Genomic DNA, 25540 nt, shown 5'->3' with positions numbered 1-25540 from the left:
TATGCTCAACTTCCGCTCCGGATCGCTTAGTTATTTAGCTTAAACTAAGTTGTATTGATTTGTCCTCTAATAGTATCCACCTTACATAATGGTATAAATCAATTCCGGTTTAGTTAATATAAAGTCTAGTGTATATAAGGACCCAAGTGAAAATCAAACTTTGAGCTTATACTTCTAGAAATAGAGAGATGCAACTATTTCCATATACTTCATCCAATATCTCGTACTCCTAAAATTTTGGGTTGAATGACACAAGGTGTACTACTTTGCTTACCTGGCTTTTTCTATGAGGACTTTCACTTTCGATCCTCCAATACCTAACTCGACTTTAGAATGAATTGGAATATTGATGGAATCCCTCATGTTCACTCCCAATAACAGAGGGGACATTCAGGGACCCATTACTCCACTCATATCTATTGTTGAGCAAAGTTTTATCGAATCATTCGGTTCAATTCCTTTTTGTTCTTGGATCGCACTTGGCTACACTAACACCGATATAGTCTTGTTCATCAACTTAAATTGCTAGATCTATCATTCTCTTCCAACTACATGATATAATCCATACCTCCTAGCATCCGTCCTAAATTATCCTTTCTAGATATCCATCGGTTCGTGGGTGTATAGACATATCGAGATTTAACTACGTGCCTATATATATATTTTTTCACCGTCCCTTCGAATCTAGACACAATTCCGGGGTTTCCCTCTTGACAAGGTCCAACGCATTCCAGGCCCATACACCAAGCCAATCCCGGCATTCCTGGTAGATTTACCAACAAGTCCTAAAAATGGCTCTCCCGAGAGACATGTAGGGCCATAGGCTTACCCAAGGGTACTTAGGACCAATACTCAAAATTTCTAGGTGGTTCCCAAAGAAAGCCGGGCATCCACTGAGGCCACGAGAAAAATGAAAGATAATTTCCACCTAATCATTAGCCTACGTAACAAGTCCTGCGAAGAGTCTCTCACTGACACTAGCTTACGCAAGTTGGAATTACAACTAACAACTGTGGGTGACTAAATTGAGTCGTCAACTCTAAAATCAATAATACATGCACAGGTGATAGGTATAGACATAAGGTACCTGATGCAATGAAATTTACCTTATTGTCATGCTAACAATGTAAGAAAAATAATGAATGCTAAGCGTTAGTGAGTTAGGTAAGGTACTTGCCACTGCGCCTGATGATGACTCTGCCTCATCTGCAGGCATGTTGAATACACTCCCCTGGGGTTGCATGGGACCGATGGCCTGCAGGTTTGACACATACACGGGCTTACTGTACGAGCAAGTCTTGGACATATGCCCCCGCTTGTTGCAGTTGTAGCAACGAATGCCTAGGTGATGGGTTTGAGGTGTTTGTGAAAAGGCTCAGGTGAGCTTTTCTTTTGTATAAATTAGCTATTTGCTAATCCATCTCAATGTGTAAGCTTCTTCCCGTTCCTACACTTGCTTATGGTATGATTCTCTATTCAAAATGTTATTCGTAATGTGCCTAACCACAACATTTTTTTTTTTGGTAGACCAAGAGCCCCAGTTCTTGATTGGTATTGGTATATCTTGAAGTCGTTGGGCTTATGCAACAACAATCCTATGATGTATAAATTTTCCTAATATATACAATAGCTCTTTATGGTTAGGCTAATCCCAATTATCATTATATTTTACATCATTGTTCATGACTTTACCCTCATAAACTTAAGTGTATATCCTTTTTTTTATTTTTTTATTTTTATTTTTATTTTTTTACTCCTAGGGTTTAGTATGTAGTTTCTCATCATTTCTTCATTTCTAAACTGGTTTATGTTCTATCAGTAAAATTTATATATTCTCCCTTGTTCTATCAATTCTTGTTTGTGGATAAGGTTTTTAATATTTAACCCTAATTTAGAGTAAATCGGGTCGTGTGAACACTGAGTTAGTCCAGGAGGTAGAGCATCGCGCTCTGATACCAAGCTGTCACACCACCATCCCTGAACCACGGGGAATGCAATTGGAGCGTACCAATACACTCTCTAACCACCAGAATCACTTATGCAGTACCTAAGACTAACTCATTCACAACGACAAATAATAGGTAAAAACAAAGGATTAATATTAATAACATCAGAGTTAGCAGAAGCTAGGTGATAGCATATAAAATATTGTCTATTCAAATTTACCCCTTCATATCAATGGGTTCTAATCAGGATCTATGTATTATCACTGTATAATAAATACACTTATCAAGAGAGGAATAAAAGAATACACCTTTGAATCAGAAAATAGTTTATCAAAGTGTAACAAAAGATGGCCACCAGCCAAGAATCACTGTTCCCTCGTGGAACACATCTCACAATAGCACACCGGTCCATGATCCTTATACCCGAAGTCCACCACTCTTCATGACCTTCATCAGGAGTCTTGAACTCCGTGCCATCATGTTTGAATGTTCCTGCATCAACTAAAAAAATATGTTTTCTCGAGGAGTGAGCTCCAACTGAGCCCAATGAGTGGCTAAGCCACACAAGCATACACAATAATAATAATGAATGGGGTTGACTACAAACCATACATGATGGACGGATACCAAGGTGTCCCATACCACCAAGGTAGACCGTACATCACATACAATTTACAATCATGCTACATGAATGAATGATGATGTATAGTTTTATTGTTATCCACCTAACACACAACTAAGTCGGTATAGTACTTTAGCAACACCTTAGGTAGCATCCCCGACATCGGTACCATAAACGGATGGTATACCGGCGATGACAAACCCGAGTCGCGCTGAAGCCTCGTCACTGGTCTCCACCAAGAGATATACGCAAACCCCGAGTCAAATCCCGTCCCGTTCGGCCCAAAATACGGTTGGCGCCGAACTTCCCGGTGGGTATACCCGAATAACGGTCGGAACCCACGGATTTGACCGACACCTAACCCCCGTCGGTAAGGGTCATAAGTCTTGGGTAAACATTTATCCTAGCCAAGATTCACCTATTGTATGAGTGAGGTGCATGTGCATAGGCCGAGGCCGAGTCCATAGATACCGAAATACGGTCGGCCGGCTATCCTCTAGCCCCTCTAGCCCATACGTCGTATACAAGTACGAGATGTGAATACCGAAGGCAGTCGGTCGGTCACCATCCCGTTTCCACCTAATGCAATGGACAACTCTAATGCAATTTCAAGTACGGCAATCTCAAGCCCAAGACCCACCGGCACTTGATCCCGCTCAGCCCTAGATCTACATGCCATGAGTGAGTCCATATTATGGAATCCTCGGTCCAAAGACCAACCGGACCCGAGTCCCATAACTAAATCCAACACCATTCGCACCATAGTGCAGTAAAATAAATAATATCGCAAGACAAGAATGTAAAGTCCTATCAACATCTAAACATTTATATCGTCCTAAATCTTACTAATAATTATATAGTATAGCACACATGCATGAATGACATTCGCAAGACACGACACACAAACATTCCATAAATTAAGACGTTTGCTTAACTTACTCACTTTGATTCTCAGTCAATCGTCAGTACGGAGCTCTTCAAATCGGCGTTCGATGCCAAGTACACTGTCCCACGTACTAATACGCCCCCGAGCCGAGTCAGTCAACCTAAAGAGAGTGTACAACATGGGGAGAGATTAGTGCCTTAGGACTAGAAGAGTTGGGCCCCATAAGTTATCAAACAAGGCTAAAATAGGGGACCGGCACATACAGCAAGGCTATATCATGTGCCTGTCCATGTGCCTGTCCATGTGCCTGTCCCTCTCGGACTTTCCCACCGGCAGATCTAGGTTCTCAGGGACTGGCACTTGCATGTGCCTGTCCATGTGCTGTCCCTCTCGGACCTCACCGGTAGATCTTTCTCGAGGGCGCACTTGCATGTGCTGTCCATGTGCTGTCCCTCTCGGACTTCCCACCGAGATCTAGTTTCTCAGGGTAGCACTTGCATGTGCTGTCCATGTGCCGATCTTCTTGTTCATGCCATTCCGAGAATGGTTTTGCAGCCCCAAAGTCTTGGGCTAAAATGGGGTATTCTTAGGGGTTTTTAGGGGTCTCTTTGGCCATGAGAACAACCCCAACCAAGGTGCCATAGCACACACCCAACATGGGTTTGTAAACCCCATGATCGATTAGGTTTTCCTCCATTAAATACATATGGAAAGGAAACTCATGGGTTTGGGTATTGGGGTTTTGAAAGGGTCTTTAATCAATGTTATTTAACAACCCACAAACCACACCTCTATGGTCTTCCATGAGGGTTGGTGAAACCCATAAATGGAGGTGAATCCCCAACTTAGGGTTCATAAATGGAGAAAGGGTGAAAGGGGGTTCAAGGTAGGATTAGGTGTCTTTATAACTAAGCTTCAAAGATTAGCCATTAATGGCCTTTCCATTAGGGTAGATGAAGCACTCATGGCTCATAAGTCCAAACCCTAGGTCTATAAATTAGGAGGTGAGAGAGAGAGAGAGAGAATGCTCACCAATGTAGGAGAGCAAGCTTGGGTTCCACCTCTCTTCCTTCTTCTTCTTCTTCTTTTTCTTCTTCTTTTTCTTCTTCTTCTTTCTTTCCTTCTCTCCTTTCCTCTCCACGATTTAGGTTTTCTATTGTGAGATGAATAGTGGATTGACCCCTATTTACCTCACTTTAGTCTTAAGTCATGTTTGGTTGTCTTAGGTCTTTAGGTCAATTTTAAGTTATTGGGCCCATTATACTACTAGGCCCATAATATGATTAGAATGAACATCAGGTCCTAAGCCCATTCTAGTATTTATACTCATGAGTTATTAGGATATTAACTTACTCCCAATCATCTGTAAGTGGGAACGGGTACACCGGGCGAGGGCCGGGCGGATCCTCAAAATAAGGAAATGCTAGGAATGCACCCTCGAAGATAAACTTTCCCCTACCTCTGTCGATGTACCTATCCTCGATGACTTCTCCAGAGTCACGGTCAACAATCTTGTGGGATGGCTTGAGTATCATGGTCCACAGTTCACAAGCGTACTCCGCTCCCGGTTCTACATAAAAGGTTCAAACCAGACCGGTGGTCAGACCGAGTTTTAAACTGGATTTTGGGCACGGATTTAACAAAACACCTACAATAAGAGGAACAATCTGCCCAAAGCACTGAAATCTTCATCTACTCTTAAGACATTTTTTAGTGGAGGGCTCCTTGATAGTTGGGGAAATCAACTCCACCAAGCATCATGAAACTGATTAGTTGGAATGTTCAGGGCCTTGGGAGACCCCTGACATTTAGATCACTCATCAATTTCTCCCAATCAGTGCATCCAATAATATTATTTCTAATGGATACCAAGAGTCAAAGGAGTTGAATTAACAAGGAGGGCCGGCGACTAAAACTAAATTCCTCATTTAGCATGGATCCAAATGGTATGATTGGTGTCCTAAGTCTGTTGTGGGATAACCATATCCATATTGAGGTCATGTATGCTGATAACTGAATCATTGATACTGAGATAAGACCTATAAACACCTCTCCATTTTTTGTAACCTGTGTCTACGGTGATCTTGTAAAGGAAAATAGACAACATATTTGGGAGAAGCTTATATCTATAAGTAACCACAGGTAAGGGAAGTGGATCTGCATGGAAGACTTCAATTCGATCCTCACTTGGCACGAAAAGAAAGGGGGACATTCCAGAGTATCCAATGATATACATCAGCTTAAGCAAATGATGGACTCTTTCCAGTTAATGGATTTGGGAGCCAATGGGTCATCTTACACTTGAAATAACAAGTGAAGAGGCTCAGCTAATATCAGAGTTAGATTAGATCGAGCTCTTTCAAGTCAAGAATAGCAAAAGGAATTTGGAGAGGCGGTAGTCCTTGTTCGAGCGGTAGTAAGGTCAAATCATTTTCCACCAGTCATTGACACTAAAGGTGGAAGGTCTTCCGGCATTCGCCCATTCATATTCGAAGTGATGTGGCTTTCTCAACCTGATTATAGAAATATAGCTAACAGAGCATGGTCTCTTCCCACATCCAAAAATACGAGCGAAATCCTGCACCAAAAAAGTCTTATTTGTAAGTCGGAATTCACAAAATGGAACAAAGGATCCTTTGGGAACATCCATCGTAAGATCACTTCCCTTCTCCGTGAGCTGGAAATGCTCCAAGATAATCCCACCAATCATAATCAGGCCAAGGAAATCAAGGCTCATGCTCTGCTAGATGTTGAATTATAAAGAGAAGAGCAGTTATGGCATTAGAAATCGAGGGTGTTATGGTTGAACAATGGAGACAAAAACACAAAAATTTTTTATGCCACTGCAATTTAGTGGCGCAATAGGAACAAAATTATGAAGATTTGTAGAGCCTCTGGTTAGTGGGAAACTGAGGAACAAGACATATATCAAGAAGTCCTAGACTAGTACAAATCCATTCATACAAGCGTAGGAGTTGATAATACAGCCCTCCAATTGGTTCTTGGTGCATTATCTCCTAAAGTGGATTCTGTGGACATTGATAATCTCTGTTGAATTCCTCTACCGGATGAAGTGAAATCAGCCCTAAATGAGATGGCTACCCTCAAGTCCCTTGGCACAGATAGTATCCCCTCGACCTTTTACCAACGTTATTGGGACCTAGTCGGTGAAGATATATACAAATTCGTGCAAGAGTTCTTTACTTCTAGAGTCATGCCTCAAGTATCAAACTCTACAATGGTATTCCTTATTCAAAAATTTGATCAGTCAGAACTTGTAAATCACTTCATACCTATAAGTTTATGTAATGTGGCCACCAAGATAGCTACAAAAATCATGGCTACCAGATTGAGAGGCATCCTTGACAGTGTCATCTCATCGGAGCAATCAGCTTTCATGCCAGACTGACTTATCTAGGATAATATATTGTTTGCCCATTAGGCCTTTCATTATATTAAGCAGAAGAAGAAAGGAAGAAAGAAATCCATGACCTTAAAGTTAGATATGAAAAAAAGCCTATGATCGTATTGAATGGTCTTTCGTCGAAAATGTTCTTATTCAGTTGGTTTTCCACAAGAAATGGGTTGATATAACCATGTCTTGTATCTCATTGGTTTCTTATAATATGTTTATCAATGGGGTTGTTCGTGGTTCTCTGGTACCCTCTAGAGGCATTCGAAAAGGAGACCCTCAATCATCGACTATTTTTGTGATATGCGCCTAAGCTGTTAGTGCCACTCTCTCCCGGGCAGAAATGGATGGACTCATTCATGGCATTAAGGTACGTAATAGATCACCTCCGATATCTCATTTATTGTTTACCAATGATTTGTTGCTCTTCTTAGAAGTTACCTTGCAAGAGATTCAAAATCTTAAAGAGTGCCTTGAATTGTATTGCCAAGCTAGTGGACAGAAAATAAATCTGCAAAAGTCCATCCTAATTTCAGTCCAAATACAGTTCCTCGCTTTAAATGGTGGTTTTCTTGTATCCTTAAAATTTCATACGGGAATATTTCAAAGAAATATTTGGGGCTCCCAGCTCACCTTGGCACCTCTAAACTGGAGTTGTTTCGAAGCATCAGAGAGAAGACTCAAGGAAAACTGCAAGGTTGGGAACAAAACTTACTCCCTTAGGTTGGAAAAGAAGTAATGCTCAAATCAGTGGCGCTATCAATGAACAATTATGCAGCTTCTCACTGTAAGTTACCGACAACCCATCATTGCAAAATTTGCCAAGCCGCATCTCATTTCTTATTGGGAGATAATGAAGAAAGAAACAAAATCTGTTGGATTTCGTGGAGCAGATTATGCAGATCCAAAAACAAGGGAGGCATAGGCTTTCGCAACCCTACCACTCAAAACAGAGCTTTATTGGGTAAGCTTGGTTGGAGGCTGTGGAAATAACCACTCTCAAATTAGGCAATTCATATGAATCTAATATATTATCCGAAATGTGAATTCCTTGAGGCATTAATAGGTTCCAACCCTTCCTGGCTTGGCAAAGTATACTGGAAGGCCGGAAAGGCCATTAAGTCAGTTTAATGTGGACTATAGGCACAAAGGAAAGCATTCGTATCTGGGAGGATTGCTGGATTCCCTCCAACCCATCTTTCAAATTTCAACATCCCCATTTTAAAGAACAAAAAGGTGTCTTTATGGTGGAGCTCATAGATCCTACTAATTGCGTCTGGAAGGAAGGGATCCTTACCAATCACTTCCATCCAACTGATGTGGCCACTATCAAGAAAATCAACCAAGGTTTCTTCCCTTAGACTGGATATTCAGGTGTGGGGTACAGCTAAAAAGGCATCAACTCAGTCAAGTCGGCTTATCATCATCTTAATAATCTGATGGATTAGGAAAACAACTCTCTCCCATCTACCGCTTCCCGTGTCAACTGTAATCACATCCCAGAAGTGGTGTGGAAGAAGATTTTGTCATGTAATACCATCCCAAAAATTAGGAACTTTCTATGAAGGGCTTATTCGGATGGGATGCCAACAGCTGATGTTCTAGCTCGTAGAAAGATCCGAGTTGATCTTCATTGTGTCAGGTGTGGTGCAATGGAATCAATTAATCATATCTTGCTTGATTATGAATTTGCAAGAGCTGTATGGTTTGCTTCTCGCCTTTCATTTATTCCTCCAATAGCTGAGCCACAATTACACAAAGTTATCCAAGGTTGGGGAGCAATTTCTCTTAGAGATAAGCATCTTCAAAAGGAGATCTCTAGCCTAGCATCTTTCATTTTTGGGCCTTGTGGAAGGACAAAAATAATCTGATCTTTCGAAATAAAGGCCAAAGTCCTGTGGAAGTCTATAATCAAGTTGCAAAGGAATTCAGTGACTTCTGCGATGTTGCATCTCATCAGTAACACCTCTCCTCCCTCCTTCAAATTGAATTCAAATGCTTCTATCTCTTATGGGAAAGGGGGGTTGGGCTATATCATCAGAAACCGAAGAGAAGAACTTGTTGCTGCTCTTTATGAGCCTTCACCAACCGATTCAATATTTTAGAGTGAAACAATGGCTCTGAGAGCTGGTCTTCTACAAAGTATCTTAGAAGGAATTTAACACCTGGTGGCTAAACCTGATAACTCAGAGTTGGTTACATGCCTCAATGATCAACATCTACTTTCCCAACTTGATCATGACAGTTTGTATCTGAATTCTTTTTTTCATTTCATGTTCATTCCACCACATTCCCAGGGAGACTAACGTTGCTGACTCCTTGGCTCGGAAAAGATTGTCTGTGGTGTGATTATGGCCTAATTCCACTCCCTGGTTATCTGATCTCTGTAATTTGGATGCCTTGTATTGGTCACTCGTGAATATATAGACCTCTCTTTACCGAAAAAAATATATTAGAACAAGTCGTTAGCAATTTACGCTAGATTCAGTTCTTTGTAGTTGAGTCATTGTTGGATCCTTTTTGTTTAGGGTAAATGACACTTAGCGTACCGATGCTTGGTGAAACTGCATCTAAGGTACCCAATGTTTGGAAAACTATGTTTGAGGTATCTCATGTTTCATAGATATGATGTTTGAGGTATCTCACATTTAATCGATATTATGGTTGAGGTTCCTTATTATTTTTTGGGAAAATTTAATGTACCTCCCCTGAGGATTGCCTTGACTACACTTTCACCCGTGAGGTTTGGAAAGTTTCACGTACCTCCCTTGCTTTCCAAACTAAGTAACAAAAACACCCAGTCCATTAATTGTAGACGTTAAATGTTAAAATTATGTTTTAATTGACCAAAATGCCCTCATCTTCCCCAAATCGTTTAGGGTTTGAAAAAATATGCAATTCATCTTCCCCAAAACCTGCGACTCAAAATTTCCCTTTTTGGGTTTAAATCATTTAGGGTTTGCTCCCTCTCTCTCTCTCTCTCTCTCTCTCTCTCTCTCTCTCTCTCTCTATAAAATGCAGAACCAACTAACAATTCACAACCCATGAAAAGCCCAGAGGTTCTAGTGGATAGCAAGACTAATGGTTTTGCTTTTCCTAGAAAGAAAGGGGAAATCCATATCAGGTTAGCATGGTGTAACAATAAGGCATTATGTTTTAACATCCCAAAAACACGAAGAGAAAAGCAGCCCATATAAAAATAGACTACACATAATGGTTAATATCCACAGGAAATAGGCAAAACAATCTTGCGCGAGCATATTTATCTGTTATCTAAACCCCTCCCCCACCCCAGAAAAGAGAGAGAGAGAGAGAGAGAGAGAGAGAGAGAGAGAGAGAGAGAGAGGGAGAAATTCTTTCAAGATTTGTCCATGAGAAGTTCACCTGGTTGGAAGGTAGTCGTGGTTGATGATCCCCTTGTGGACACCGTGAGGAGTTCACCTGTTTGAGAGACAACTGTAGAAACACAGTCACAAAAAGAGGGATAGCATTGGAAAAATAAAAATGTCGCCAATGACTCATTCCCAACAAACTGAAGTGTTGGCTGAAGAGAGATACGGTGAGAAACAGAGTTGAAACACAACACAATAAATAGGACGAGAAAGAGAAGGAATGAGTGAGGGTGTGTGCGGTCAGTCGTTACCTGAGTAGAAGACGGCCACCGGTCGTTGCAGGTGAGTTAGGTCATCTTCTTTGGTGTATTTGGTAATTGATGCGCCATGGCAGATGCATTCAGAGTCTAGAGATTGATGTGAGGAGAAAAGGACTCGTGACTCGTGAGGTCAAGGATGACTCACTCAACAACTGTTGTTTACAAACTTTAAGCTTTGAAATTTGAACCAAAAGGAAGTTTTGGTCTATTAAAACAATTGCCCTGAAATATTTTTTTTTCAAACCCTAAAAACGATTTGGGGAAGATGAGGGCATTTTGGCCAATTAAAACACAATTTTAACCTTTAACGTGTACAATTAACAAACTCGGTGTTTTTGTTAATTAGTTTGGAAAACAGGGGAGGTACGTGAAATTTTCCAAACCTCATAGGTGAAAGTATAATTAAAGTAAACCTCAGGGGAGGTACGTGAAAATTTTCCTTATTTTTTCAATCCTAATGGTGTCTTCTCAATGATGGAAGTGAATGGAGAAAGAGAGAAGGAGAGGGGAGAGTGAAAGTGGAGAGGGAGGGGCTGTTGCAAGTTCCCCAGGGGTGTGGGAAATGGGGGAGGGTTGAGGGATGGAGTCGACTCGAGAAGAAGACGAAGCAGAGGCACCACGACCAAATCCGTTGCAATTCTGCAAATACTCCCAAACCGGAGACGCCACGATCAACCCATGGGCCGGGTGATGGGAGAAGGGAGGAGGGAGGGAGGGAGGGAGGGACAAGGGCAAGTCAGGTTGCAACGAGGGTGGGGGGACAGGATGGGTGTCGGGGGAATATGTGGGGGTGCATGGTGAAAGCAGGGAGGAGAGAGCGAGGGATAGGGTGGATGGTGGAAGCTAGAGGTGGGGTGAGGGGGAGTGTACAAGGTTAGGAGGGGATTGGGATAAGGGTTGGCGGAAAGGGACAGGGGATTGGGATGGATGGGGGGTGGGTTTGCGGGGAGAATAGTGGGGCTAGGAGGTTATGGGGTGGGGGGGGGGTAAGGGAGGGGAGTGTGAGGGCAAGAGAGAGAGGGGATGGGTGGTGGTGATAAGTATAATTGTGATTGGAGTATGATTGGAAATTTAAAAAAATGTTTGGGGTATAATTGTGATTGGAGTATGATTGAAAATTTAGAAAATGGTAAATCAAACATAATTTTCCAAATGTTAGATACTCCATGTGCAGTTTCACCAAATCGCTGGTACCCTTAATGTCTTTTTATTTTTGGTAAGAACCCTATGTTTCATTTACCCTTCATTTATGATGAGCAAAAGAGTTTATGAGATTCAGAAACATCAGCTATGCCTAGTTTCCGAAGCCTTTAAATGATCTTTAGCCAATTTCTTGTTTGTTTTGACTTGATGTTTGGGCTCCATCCAACATATTCTAGTGGCATTATAGTCACGACTGTAAAATAAACATCATCTATGCGTGCTCCCGTTGGCATAGTTTAAATTTATATTTATGAACTATTTATAAATAATCAATTATGATAATAGGTTATGAGCTATAACCAATAATCATTTGGTTATTGTTAGACATAATAAATTATATAATGAAAAATAGGTTTGGTATGCCTTAAAGGAAAGAATAAACTATGTATTATATAATATATATAACAAAAGCTGGCCTTCCTTTTATGTTATAATATATAATATTATACATAATACATATGAGGAATTATTAACAAGGAAGGCTAGAGAGAGGGTAGGGATAGGGTCAGGGTTGGAGAGAGAGAGGGGGGCAAAACAGAAGTTTTGTTTTAATTTTTATTAATTTTATCATTTTACTCCAACTTAAGTAGTAATTCTGCACATTTTCATTAATGCCGTAATGGTACCTCCATAAACAAACATTAACAGTTTATGATGATAAATCATAAACATAAGCTATTTATAAATTTATGTTTATATTAATTTATTTAATGGAAAATAAGGATCATAAATCATACCAAATTTATCTATTTATATTTATGTTTCAATTGGTCGAATATGGCCTATTCGGATTGGAATCCTAATTCTGGCTGTTCCAACAGTTAGGAGCTGCTTATTCTATGATTTTTTAGACCGAATTACTGAGTTCATAAATGAAAAACCGAAATTAGGGTTTTTTGGGACAGATTCCGACCGTTCTGGATCGGGAGTCGGAACCAATTCGACCCCGAATTTAAAATCCTTGGGTCTAAAGCGAAGAAGCAATTCCATTTTCATGGCAAAGTTCCATGGAGAAGCTTCAAATCTTTCTTTACTTCATGTACTTGTTGCAGAGTTTCCTTAATCATTGAGTTGGTTCGAATGTCCAGAGGCATTGTCTGTTTAATGACTTTGTCCAGGCATGTTTGTCCTTGGGACTTTCAGTTCATGCTTTCATGTGGCGGTGGAGGGAAGTTGGAACTTGGAATTCGTATCTGTTACATATTTGTTCTTGGTCCAATAACGGCCTATAGGGGTTATTTTTGTTAATTTATATTTATTATTCCCGTAGGAGTAGGAATCAAGAAAGTGAGTTTGTTTCAATTTAGGAAACCTTTGTTCATATAAAAAAAAAAATTAGGAAACCTTGTTTGAGTCAATTTTGTTATTGAAGAGTCTATTTATATACTTGTAAACCACCGATCAGATTTGAGATTTCAGAGTTCAGATTTGCTGTGTGCTAAGGATTTAATCGTGATTTTCTTCATCGTTAATATCATATACTTCTATTCCAGGTCTGGTTTCTTCATTATTCTTTGCTTAATCCATCTTTTCTTCTTCTTATAAAACATCTCTAGAATTCCATATCTTTCAATTTTTCTTCATCGTTATTAGTATTGCTCTGTTTATTATTTATTTCCTGCTACTAACCTAACGACCTGACCGACTAAGAAGAAATTGATCGATCTCTCTTCTATTCAATCGGCTTGGCCTGAAACTTAGACAGTTATTAATTCTCTGTCGTAGGGTGACCCAAACCCTAGAGTTGTATCTTCATTAAACCTTGCTGATATAAAGATATTGACCTGAACTCAAAACCTGGTCTTTTGATTCAGCCAGTTCTGACTTGAGTAAATTTTTATTTCATTCATGGTTGTTGTTGATTTGGGTTATGGTTGGTTGGGTTTCAGAAAACTTTGATCGAGTTGGCTATTTAACCCTAAAGTTTTTCGAATCGAAATATGATAAGAGTTCGTTCTATCAGTCGAAGTAACTTCAGGTTCTACCGCCCTTTTAGTGTTCCATCGTGAGGTTGAATAGAACCTTCTTTTTTCTTTCCATAATAGCAATTAAAAAGACCACAATTGTTGATAAGTCCCTTATTCTTTTATCTTACCCAAAAGGGGTCTGAAAGTTTTGTTTATTTACAGTTTTTCCACTAGACTCTTAACTTGAGGTTTTGAGCTATTTGTCATTTTTGTGGATCTATAGCAATCCCAAAACAGAGTTTTGTGACCCGGGATTGCATTATTGGGTTTGCTTTCCATCCAAGCTTCTCAATGTTCTTTCCATGGAATTAAATTTTGTATTATTTGGATTGAAGATTTGGATAAAGTTCATACTATTCCTTCTCCTTTTTCAAATTGTCATTGGTATTTTAATTCTTTATTTTATCCCCCCTCTCTTTTTTTTATTTTGTTTACCGGTGATCTGGGAGGTAAGTTGCTTCTTATTTGAAAAATTATGTTTGTTTATAGTTTAAATTTTTTAATCTTGTTTTACAGTCATGGCGGGAATCCCACCAGAAGGATCACAATTCGATGAACGTAGATATGACTCCAGAATGAGTGAATTGTAAGTTACTACAAATTTTGTGCATATTATCTACCTTGTTTTTAGTTTGTGCTGCTTGTCATTGTTTTTTGTTATGTCTGGTTATTGAATATGAGATCTTTTACATTTTTACTAATATACTGTCTTTATAATGATGTGATATTGATGCTTGGTTTGTTAATGTGCGGCCAGACTTGGAGCTGATGGGCAGGAGTTCTTTACACCATATGATGAAGTATATGACACCTTTGATTCTATGGGCTTGCAAGAGAATCTTTTGAGGGGCATCTATGCATATGGTAGATAGAACCATACTCCAATTGTTCTTATGTTTCTATGCTTATATTCTTAATGTAATTCATTACATATAGCCTCATGATTCCTTTTAACTGAGTATCATCAATATTGTATTATCTCATTCTTGATACTCTGGACCTCCCACTTGCCAGCCAGGGGAATCTGGCTTGAATATAGTCTGGTTTGTGGTCCAAATCTGTGTATCAAAATAACTTTGGTTTTCAAGGCTTCACTGTTTTGGACACCCACACAATACCGTAAGCATACATAACTTAAACAGCAGGTGCCATGTCGGATGTTGACACAAACTATTGTCCATTATACCTAGATCCAAACCATCTAATAGTTGGACTCTTTCTGTCTCACCTGATCAGGCTCTTCTATATATATATATATGTATATAGATAGATAGATAGAGAGAGAGAGAGAGAGAGATGGAAGAGTATACTCATTTTTTTGTACCAATGCCAGTAAAAAAACAGAAATCTAATTATGGTTTGCTAATAATGGGAGAGATAGAAGCAGGAATCGAGCTGATACCAATACAACTAATACCGGGAGCCTATGTGAACTGATACAGTAAGGGATTAAGCCTAGGAAATGGGTATAGGCCTCTCTAGAAGGTTGTGGGTTGGAGGAGAAAGGGGAGTGGAGGCAGGTCTCCGTTCGCATCTTGGTAGGTGGCACCAGCATTTTTAGACCGAATGGCATCACCGTATAGCAACGTACCGAATGGAGTTCTAAAGGATGTGTGCCTTTCGACGTCTGGATCCATTCGGATTTGGTTATACCCAGACAAGCCATCCATGAAAGACATCTCTTCATATCCGCAGGTATTGCCTACCATGATTTCCATGATCGGCAAAGTAAGCAAGCTACTTTAGGGAATGCGTTATTCAGGGAAGAGAGCTTTACTATTCTACCTGCTTAAATAAACAGCCTTGTATATATTTCTTTTTTTGGGGATTGTTATACGTTTTGCTTGGTGTTTTCCTTTTTATTTATTTCCTGAGCTGTGGTAGATAGGCTGATTTGGGTTGGTCTTACTCCCTTATTTTATGGATTGGTGGCTACAAAAGTTTCATGCTGCCCTCAACCCCATATGCAGTGGTAAAGGAAATCTGACCATTGCACCTTTTGACAATTTTTCTAGGGTTTGAGAAGCCCTCTGCTATTCAACAAAGGGGGATTGTGCCATTCTGCAAAGGTCTTGATGTTATTCAGCAAGCACAGTCCGGAACAGGAAAAACAGCAACTTTCTGCTCCGGAATTCTGCAACAGCTTGATTATGGTTTTGTGGAATGTCAGGCCCTGGTGCTTGCACCCACCAGGGAGCTTGCACAACAAATTGAGAAGGTTATGCGTGCACTTGGGGACTATCTTGGTGTGAAAGTTCATGCTTGTGTTGGTGGAACTAGTGTCCGTGAGGATCAGCGCATTCTCTCAAGTGGAGTGCATGTTGTAGTTGGTACCCCAGGTCGTGTCTTTGACATGTTACGGAGGCAATCTCTTCGCTCTGATTCCATTAAGATGTTTGTTTTAGATGAGGCTGATGAAATGCTTTCACGAGGTTTCAAGGATCAGGTAATTCCTTTGATCTGCTATCCGTTTTTGATTGTTTGTTGTGCTTATTGTATATTCCTCTTGGTTACTAATGTATTCTGGCTGTTATCGCATCAACTTTAATGCTCACATTAAATTATTTATGCAGTGACTTTTTTTCATCATTAGTATGTTTTAGAAATCTTAAGTGGTATAGTCCCTTTTTCGGATATACAGTGTATAGGTTAGCTTGTCCCTCTGATTTATCTTGGAACCCTTGGAACTTATCTGTTTATGTTAGCTCCTTTTCTGTGGTCCGGATGTTGGTATAGGGTTGAATGCTGACGCTGATCAATATCAGCAACTGAGGTAAACATAGCAGATGGAGAAGTTGAATTATACTGAATGTGGGAAATACTCACAACAATATTTAGGAGAAGGTGAAAACAGTTGAGTTTTGATTTAGGATGTCTACTTTTCAATACCTTGTGCCATCATTTGGGATTGAGTTGAAGGCATGACCTTCAATATGTAGATAATTGTAAAGTAATCTTCATTTATTGTTTATATTGATACTAGGACCCTGGAGGGGTGCAAGACAGGAACATGTGTCACAGCATCCCATAATTAGAAATTCTGTTGGACATGAGTTGTTCCCATCTGAAAGTCTTGGTATCGCTAGTTTTTTTATTACTCTCACAAAGTTGGTGAAGTATTATTAAGGCTTAGTAAATCAATAATTAAATAAGTCGATTGTTGGAGTTGGGTTTGACTCCATCACTGCATTCTGCTTTGGAGTTAGAAATATGAATTGCAGGTGTGATGGTAGTTATCAGAACTGATTGATCATCAACTGGAAAGGTGGTTGTTTATAATGTTTAGTGTAGGTGATGGATGGACTCAGGTCATTCGGGATTTATCCCTGAACTATTTCTTATTTGTACATAAATCCATATCCTTGACTGTTCGTGTCAATCTCTCCTTCATCAGCAGAAAGGGTTAGTGGCAGGGGGAGAAGAAGAGGAAGTATCTGTTTCTGGTTCAGCTCTTTTCTGCAGCCTCCTCCATCATGGAGGGACTACTAGAATCCTTAGCTGCATTAAAGGATCTAATTTCTTGGGCCATTAGTGATGATTGAGAAATTGGTGATGATTCTGTTCTGTTTGCCATAGTTGTCAAGGCGGCAAGGCGACCCAAGGCGGTGGAGGGGTGCCCAAGTGCTTGGGCGACCAAGGCGCCCAAGTGCTATTTTTTATTTTCCCTCATTCTAATGTTATTTAGTATGTTACAATATGTACCTTATATCATAAAAAAATCAACCTTAAACCGCATCAAGTCATCAAAAATCAACATTAAGCAACATTAACTCATCAAAAATCAACATTAAGTCACATCAAGTCATTAATAATTAATATTAAGCCGCATCAAACATCAAAAATCAACTTAGAATTAGGAGACAGCAAAATTGAAGAAGCAAGCTATTGGAAGTTTGAAACAATCAAAACATATAGTTGGTTGATACTGTTCTTAGAATTTGTCATTTCATGGTATATCCAGTGTCGCATTTGGTTTATATTGTTCTTAGAAAATATGATCTTATCTATAAGTAATTAAACTGTTCTCAATATAGAGAAAATTTTCATTTCTCCAAGAAGTTTGACTGGTCAAATGATTTATTTATACATGAGACTTTTTGTATTAGAAAGAGCACAAAATCAGCTTTTCAACAAATCCAAGATTGCTTAAATCTGATTTATATTGAAGGAGTTATGTTTCAGTCAAACCTTATTTGGTGTGTGCGAATGCTGTCAAAATTTCTTTGAATAAAAATATTTTTTTAAATATCAATACAAATGAATATTTTTCGCTCTTTTGGTTTTTAACAATCTTTTACTATATTAAGATTTAGGGAATTTTTACATTTGAGAATTTCACTAGCATTAGAAAGCTGAAAATTCACCTACCGTCGAAAATCCAATTTTTGTTCTTGAACTGGGTGGTTAACTTTTTATCATTTTGGAATTTGATTTTTTAACTAGGAAAAAAGATCTCTATCCGAGAGAGTGGCCTACGCCAGTACTCCCATCAGTCTATCTTGCTCCTCCTCATGTGAAAAGACATCTTTGCCCCTTGTTTTAAGGAGGAGAGAGATAGACACATGGGAGTGCTGGCGTAGGCCACACTCCCGGACAGAAAACTGCTTCCCTTTTAACTATTTTCATTGGATTCAAATGTGGGGTAGGAGGGGGGATATTTGCTTATTTATGACTAATTACTTAAGTAAATTTAAATGATATTTGGCATAAATAAGGGCCAAGGCCTTCGATACCAAAGGCGATAGCCGCCTAGATCCTAAAAAATCCGCCTGGACACCTAGGTGGATTGACAATTATGCTGTTTGCAAATGATTATTTTGGACTAGGGTTGAGTGTGATTTGACTCTTTTTGGATGAATAAATAATTTCATTACCAATGGAGAGAAAAGGAGGGGGGGGGGGGGAAGGGAACAAGCGCGAACCAAATACAACACTCGCTAAAATAGCAAGGGTGAGCAAAATCAAAGGCAAGAGCCCATACAAAAACTATTCACTAAATAAACGAAAAGCAAAGGACTAGCAAGGCAATCCGAAGGCAGCCTCAGAGAAACAAGACCTCTAGCCCGGGTCTACAGTCTCACGGCAGAAAACATGGTCTCTAGTAACCGAACTCAGAGGCAAGATCTTCTTAGCGCAGGGAAGGGATTAAGCATTGTAAGGGCGAATCTTAGGGAAAGGAGGGGAGCTGGGTTACGGCAGGGGAAAACATGAAGAAGGGGGGGGGGGAGCATTAAGCTACGGCTTGAAGGAGGGAGCAACAGAGGAAGAACTAAGGCCCAAACAAGAGTGGGCCAACAAAACGGGGTTTGAGCAAAGGGGGTAATAGAAGGAGTAATTGGATTGTTGGGCCTAATATGTCCAAAAAGCCCAGCGAAAACAGCGGAAGAGGGGAGGGAGGGGGAGGTGGGCCAAGGAATGGAATGGGAAGACAAAGGAGAAGGGTTCACCGCGGGGTACACTAGGGGGGAGACCATGGGAAGAGGACAAGAGGGGATTTTTAATGCTATTGAGATAGCTGGAAATCCCGAAACGAAAAGGGGAAGAAATGGGAGGGTTAGAAAGAGAGGTGTCTGGGGAAGCAGAAGTCAGGGTGACAGCGGTAGGAAACGACTCGACATCGACAGAGGAAAGGGGCTCTTCAACAGAGGAAGGGGACATCGCCAGAGGCGCAGAGGAGGTCAGAGAGGCAGGGTTAGCAGAAGAGTAGTCAAGCAGTGATTCCAAAGGGAGGAAGCGGTTTGGACCAGCAGTTCGAAGACCACTAGAGACCACCGGACAAGGAGGAGCTAAGGGGAGGCCGCGAACAGATCTTCATTGCCGTTGGCGGCGACCACGAGAGGGAGAAGGAGAGAGATCTCCATCACCACAGTGACGGGAGGCATTGGGGGGAGGGTACAGGGAGTGAGGGGAAAGGTTGGGATAGAAAGAGGGTAAAATAGGGGGGGAATCACTGGTTTGATGGAAGGAGGGACGGTGAGAATAGGGGGCTCAAGGGGAAGATGTTGGAGGGATCTAGAAGAGGAGGGAAATGGAGATTGATTTTGCCGGAGATTGCAATTACCCTGTGAGTCACCGAAAACTCGACAGGAAGCACAAAGGGGGGGGGTTCCAGTCGAAGCTCACAGGCTGTTGGAAGGAGAACCCTTCGTTGTCAGAGACTGTGATGAAAGACGGAAGGGGAGCATCAGCGGCGACTTCCACCCAGATTCGGGAAAAGGCAAGACGAACTTTTTTCTTTGTTCTTCTATCTGAGAAGAGAGGCTTTCTAAGAACAGAGCCTACCACACTGAGACCATCCTCACACCAAAAATGGAACGGAAGCCCTGGCTGAGAAACCCACAGAGGGATAGAGCTAAGGTCCAGCTTGTTGAGCTGCAAGTGCCTATCCCGTTTCTTACCAACATTCCAAGGACCACCCTCAAGCACACGAGATTTGTCCAGGTCGTCAGAAAATTTGAAGATGAAGAAGCCATTTCCAAGCAAAAACGTCTCTACTGAACCCATGAGCTTCCATTGTTTGGAAAGAGAGGATTTGACAATCAGAAAAGGAGAGCGGCTACCAATGAAGTGCCCTACGAGGCAGGATTCCCATTTGTGAGCTTCATTGACCAGGAGGCAACCTTGGAGGTGCCGTTAATGGTGAGGGGGGGGGGACAAAGTGAAGCCGAAGGCCATCTCCAGAAGGAGACTTGGAGTTGCCAAACAGAGAGGACCAAGACAGGTCAGGAGTAGTGTGACTAGCAAAGGGGGGGGTGGGAGGAAGGAGAAGATGGGAGAGGGGGAGGGAGGGTCCTTGGGTGGCAGCGGCGCCACCCAAGGGATGTCAGGCATGGGAGCTTAGGCCATTGGATGCAGAGCAGGTCGCTGAAAGGGGTTTTTTTGATGATCGATCAGCAACTTGTGATTTGACTGTTAGATCAGAAGAGAGGATAATAAACATGAATTTTTTTCCTTGTTATGATGCTTCCTCTTCCTCTACCATACTCTTATGTTTTCTGGGCAATGGGTTCGCTCTTCGTACCTTCTTTGCAATCTAACTCTTCTGCCAGTCCACCTTCTTATCTTCCTGTAATGTATCTCTCTTTTTGGTGCTACTTCCTGCAGGCACTGGATATCACGTGAAGGATATTTTTCAGTTTTTTGTAGTTTCATTCTTGTTTGACGTGGAAAAGCAATTCTTTTTTCAAAATATCGATCGCTTTGTCTCACCTCTCTTCTTCCTTTGGCAATTATCCAGCTTTGTTTTTTTCCTTCCAAAAAACAGTTTTATTTTCAATGCCACTGGGTCATTTTGGGGGGAATGGAATTTCCTGTTTTGTATGGTTTTGATGGATTTTTGCCCTTCATCCAAAAGTCAACCAGATTAATTTAATGGATGGTCTTCATTCTTCCGGGTGGCTTTCTCCAAATCTGCCTTGTTATTTTTTCCCTTCCATGGATAGCAAATGCATGGTGTGAGATGATCAAGCATGAACTGCTTGATTCCTCAGTATGATCTATAAGGTCTTCTGAGATTGGTAGGAGCTGTTTCTGGGCTATTATGACATGGGCTGTGGAATAATTTTATGATACTTGAGGTCTAAATTTTTTTTTTTCATGCTTCTACTTTAGTAGAATAATGGCTTTTGTTATTCGGTCATTACTGTCTGCCTTCTATTTTCTTCTACCTCTTTTTTTCTTTTGCACAAAATTTCAGCGTTACTTGGTTAAATTGTTGTTTCATTGTTATCAGTATATTGTTTTCATGTTTCTTAGTGGTAAGCTTTTATTAATTTTCTCCATTCCTAAATGTGAGATAGTAATTGTATTTAATTGTAGGTTCTCTCTCATATTCATGACCTTTCATATGTTTACTGGTACTTTCTGGGCCACAATTGTTTTTCTAATTGATGCTTTTTCACTTTGTCAGATATATGATATTTTCCAGCTATTGCCATCAGAAGTTCTTGTAGGCGTTTTTTCTGCCACAATGCCTCCTGAAGCCCTTGAGATCACAAGGAAGTTCATGAACAATCCTGTGAGGATTCTGGTTAAGCGTGATGAACTTACCCTTGAGGGTATCAAGCAGTTCCATGTCAATGTTGAGAGGGAGGATTGGAAGCTTGAGACTCTTTGTGATCTTTATGAGACTCTGGCCATCACACAAAGTGTCATCTTTGTCAACACAAGACGCAAGGTTGACTGGTTGACAGACAGGATGCGGCGCCGTGACCATACTGTATCTGCCACTCATGGAGATATGGACCAGAACACCAGGGACATCATCATGCGAGAATTCCGATCTGGTTCCTCCCGAGTGCTCATTACCACCGATCTCCTGGCCCGTGGTATTGATGTCCAGCAAGTCTCCCTTGTCATAAACTATGACCTTCCCACACAGCCTGAGAATTATCTCCACCGAATTGGACGTAGTGGACGGTTTGGGAGGAAAGGTGTTGCTATCAACTTTGTGACGCTTGATGATGAGAGAATGCTGTTTGACATTCAGAGGTTTTATAATGTGGTCATTGAGGAACTGCCTTCAAATGTTGCAGATCTCCTGTGAGATGTTTTTCTTTGTCTGCTTTCTATTTCATGATAAGAACTTGGTAGTTTCTTTTAGACTGCGTTTGGTATGTATTCTAGGTTGGTTTCACATTTTGAGAATGATAAAATCATTTTTTTTCATCCCAAAATGCGAAATCAACCTAAAATGCACACCAAACGCCGCCTTAATTTAGTATTATTGAACTTTGTCCGAGTTATATGGATCCTGCATGGAATCCATCATGTCAGGGCATCGGTTTCAAATTTTGTTTTAGGCTGGATTTTGTATCTTACAGAGTTTTTATTACCTTAAGAAAATTAGTTTCTCACTTTCTCTTCTGAGTTACCATGTGAGTCTCCTTGTATATGAATCATGAGGCGTTTTCAATCTTACATTCATTGGCTTGGCGTGAAAGATTTCAATATATTTCAATGAATCATGAGACGTTTTCAATCTTACATTCATTGGCTTGGCGTGAAAGATTTCAATACATTTAAATGCATATGTGTGGTATGTAGATTCTTCCCCTAATTTGATTAATTAAACAATGATGGCATGATTGTGGTTGGAGTCCATATAATGCTTAGAATCACCATTGTAGTGCCTTTGAATGGGGTATGTCTCGGCCATCTTTTACAAACGGACCCAGATCGCTAGTGTCCCTCCGTTAAGTCGTGACGTGAGTAAAAACTAATTCATTTAATGCCCAAAATACCCTTCTTTCTTTTTTCTTCTTCCTCCTCTTGCAACCCCAGTCCGTCCCCACACTTGAGTCCACTCGGAAAACCACCTTCCCCTCCCCCAAGCGGACCTACCCATCCCATTCTTTTTGTATCTACTGTTTTGATCCGAGAAATCACTAATGGTAGTGAAGTTCAATGACTTGATGTCTAGTGGCAACAGTGAAATGCCGGACAGTTGCACTGTTTGTTTGTATGAGTTTGAGGGTGGAGAAGAGATCAGACAATTGACGAACTGCCGACACATCTTTCAAAAGTGCTGCTTTGATTGTTGAATGGATTGTGATCAGAAAACTTGCCCACTCTGTAGACTACCTTTTATACCCGACGAGTTGCAGGAGACATTCTCTAGACTTCTTCCAGTATTCTAGCCTTCTAGGTGACTACGGCAAGTACTTTTCATTTCATTGACTACAGAACATGGTTTCCTTTTTGGATGGCCGGACTAGCATAGTCACACCTCCTCCTGGAATTTTTATCACCTTCAATTCGCTGTCCGCTTCAATTCCCTCCAATTCCTCACATAAGAACAGAAATGACCACCCTACCCCACTTTGGGCAATGTGTTCGGGCAAGAGGTAGGATGGTCATTTCCACTCCTATGTGAGGAATTGGAGGAAATTGGAGCGGGCAGGAATTGGAGGTGATAACGATTCCCTCCTCCTGTGTTTTCAAAATTAAATTGATAGTGTTGCCTTCAGGTGGAGTTAGACAATGAATCTATTGGTAAGTGATCACATTCAGGTTATTAGATTCTGTTCTGTCACACCTTATTGGTATGATATATATTGTTATGTGTGGAATAAAGGTATTATTTCTTTAACGAGGAAGGAAATTGCCTTTTATAGGGTTGGTCTCTATCCTCACTCGTTATAAATAATTGGTCCATTAAGTGATTCACACGAGAAATCTAAAGTTGAGTGAGAAGAGGGTTGATTAGACCGACAGTGATCATGCTGTGCATGGAGCGTACGAAATCCAAATCTAACGTCAATTGTTTGAGCATCAGAAACCATAAGGTGATGCAAAGGGTAAGTAGCAGATTTCAATATTTAAAACTCAAAAGTAATGTTATAGTGGAGTCTAGCCAAACCCAAGCATTTGGTATAAGTATTAGTGATAAAAAGCAATTTCATAGCACTAAAGCTAATCCTGCTTCCAATGAGAGAGAGAGAGAGAGATGGGGGTGGCAGTTCCACCATTAGAGGGGCAGGGCGATCACTAAAAAGGAAGCGTTCTTGCAAGCAACCTTCTCCGATCATGAATCCAAGTATGTTTATAGTGATCGCATGCTCATGTATATTCTTCATTAGGGGTGTAAGTTTGGTCCCGTTAAGCCTGAACCTACCCAAGCTTGCCCTGAGCTCAATAGGGCTTGGGCTGGGCTACAGTTAGAGATTTCTAAGCTTTGGATAGGGTCGGGCCGGGCTTGGGCTAATGCTTTGGGCTGAACCTAGTCCAACCTGGCCTTGTATATATAAATATGGGGGATAGCACATTGCCAAGCTATGTAACGTACACTAGCATCTCCTGTGTTTATCTCTCTCCTCCTTCCTATAAAATGATATATCTGCCCGTATTGTGGAAGGAGAGATATAGACACAAGGAGGCACTAGCATACGCTACGTAATTAGATAGGGAACTCAATCCTTATAAATATACAGAGGAAAAGAACTTTGTCCAGGAGCATTACCTACACCAACACTCCCATGAGTCTATCTCTCCTTCCCTTATGTAAAGACATCTTTGCCCCTTGTTTGGGGGAGGAGAGAAATAGACACATTGAGCAATGACGTAGGCTGCCTCCAAACAGAGAACCACTTCTCAAATATATAATATACAATTATATATAATAATATCATATATAAGGTTAAAAAAAAAAAAAAAATAGGGCTAGCCCGACCTTGCCTTACCCTAAAATACAAAAAATGGAGTGATCAGGAATTCAGGATCAATTAGGGCCAAGTCGGCCTAGATTGACCCAATCAGGGTCAATTAGAGTTGGGGTCGATTGGGTTGAACTTAGTAGGGATGGGCCTGGATTGCGTGCAATATCCAAGCCCGACCTCAGACTGGACTTGGCTTGGCTTGAGCTAAGGGAACTTAAGGTTGGGTTGGGGTTTCAAAAAATTTGATCCAGTCAGCCCATCCTGATTGCACCCCTATGTGAGAGGGTGTATGTGTTCATTGGTTGTGTGTACAACATTTTCCTTTATTATTGATACATTATTTCACTTTTATTTTTTATTTAAATCTAATAAAACGACTATCTGACCAGTTAAAACCCTGTCAAAATTGGAATTGGACTCCATTTCGTTGCCTGATTTGGTTTTATAAAACTATGGAGTGTATTAAAGGATCTAGCTTCTTGTTACTTGAGGGGAATTGCAATCTATATCAGAAGAACAAGTCATATAAGTCACATGATTTTTTGTATTCATTTGCTCTTTTCTCTTTGACTATTGATGATATTGTCTCGTGCATCTTTATTGGGACGGTCATTTCACCCTTTTTGTGTTTAGTGATGTCACACAGCTGCGTGAATGTGTACCAAAATAGAAATGAAGTAGGAGGATAGTTTGTGT

The 25540-nt window shown here is 40.6% G+C and overlaps 1 protein-coding gene and 1 long non-coding RNA gene across 2 annotated transcripts in view; one reads left to right on the top strand and one right to left on the bottom strand.

Moving 5' to 3' along the window:
* The window catches only part of LOC122668862 (eukaryotic initiation factor 4A-11-like), a 41598-nt gene extending 16533 nt beyond the window's left edge, over positions 1-25065 (top strand). The window contains exons 2-6 of the mRNA XM_043865416.1: positions 14205-14274; positions 14446-14552; positions 15704-16134; positions 21598-22246; positions 25054-25065. Coding sequence (XP_043721351.1) covers positions 14207-14274; positions 14446-14552; positions 15704-16134; positions 21598-22233 — 1242 coding nt within the window. The 5' untranslated portion in view covers positions 14205-14206 and the 3' untranslated portion in view covers positions 22234-22246; positions 25054-25065. The remainder of the gene's footprint in view (positions 1-14204; positions 14275-14445; positions 14553-15703; positions 16135-21597; positions 22247-25053) is intronic.
* LOC122668863 lies at positions 12956-13187 on the bottom strand. The gene is made up of 2 exons (XR_006333926.1): positions 13066-13187; positions 12956-13033 (listed from the first exon to the last, which is right to left on the bottom strand). It is a non-coding gene; the product is annotated as an uncharacterized LOC122668863 (long non-coding RNA).
* Positions 25066-25540: the final 475 nt, after the last annotated feature.

Source organism: Telopea speciosissima, chromosome 7 (assembly GCF_018873765.1).
Source record: "Telopea speciosissima isolate NSW1024214 ecotype Mountain lineage chromosome 7, Tspe_v1, whole genome shotgun sequence".
NCBI classification, from domain to species: Eukaryota; Viridiplantae; Streptophyta; class Magnoliopsida; order Proteales; family Proteaceae; genus Telopea; species Telopea speciosissima.
This window is presented reverse-complemented; position numbering and strand designations above follow the sequence as displayed.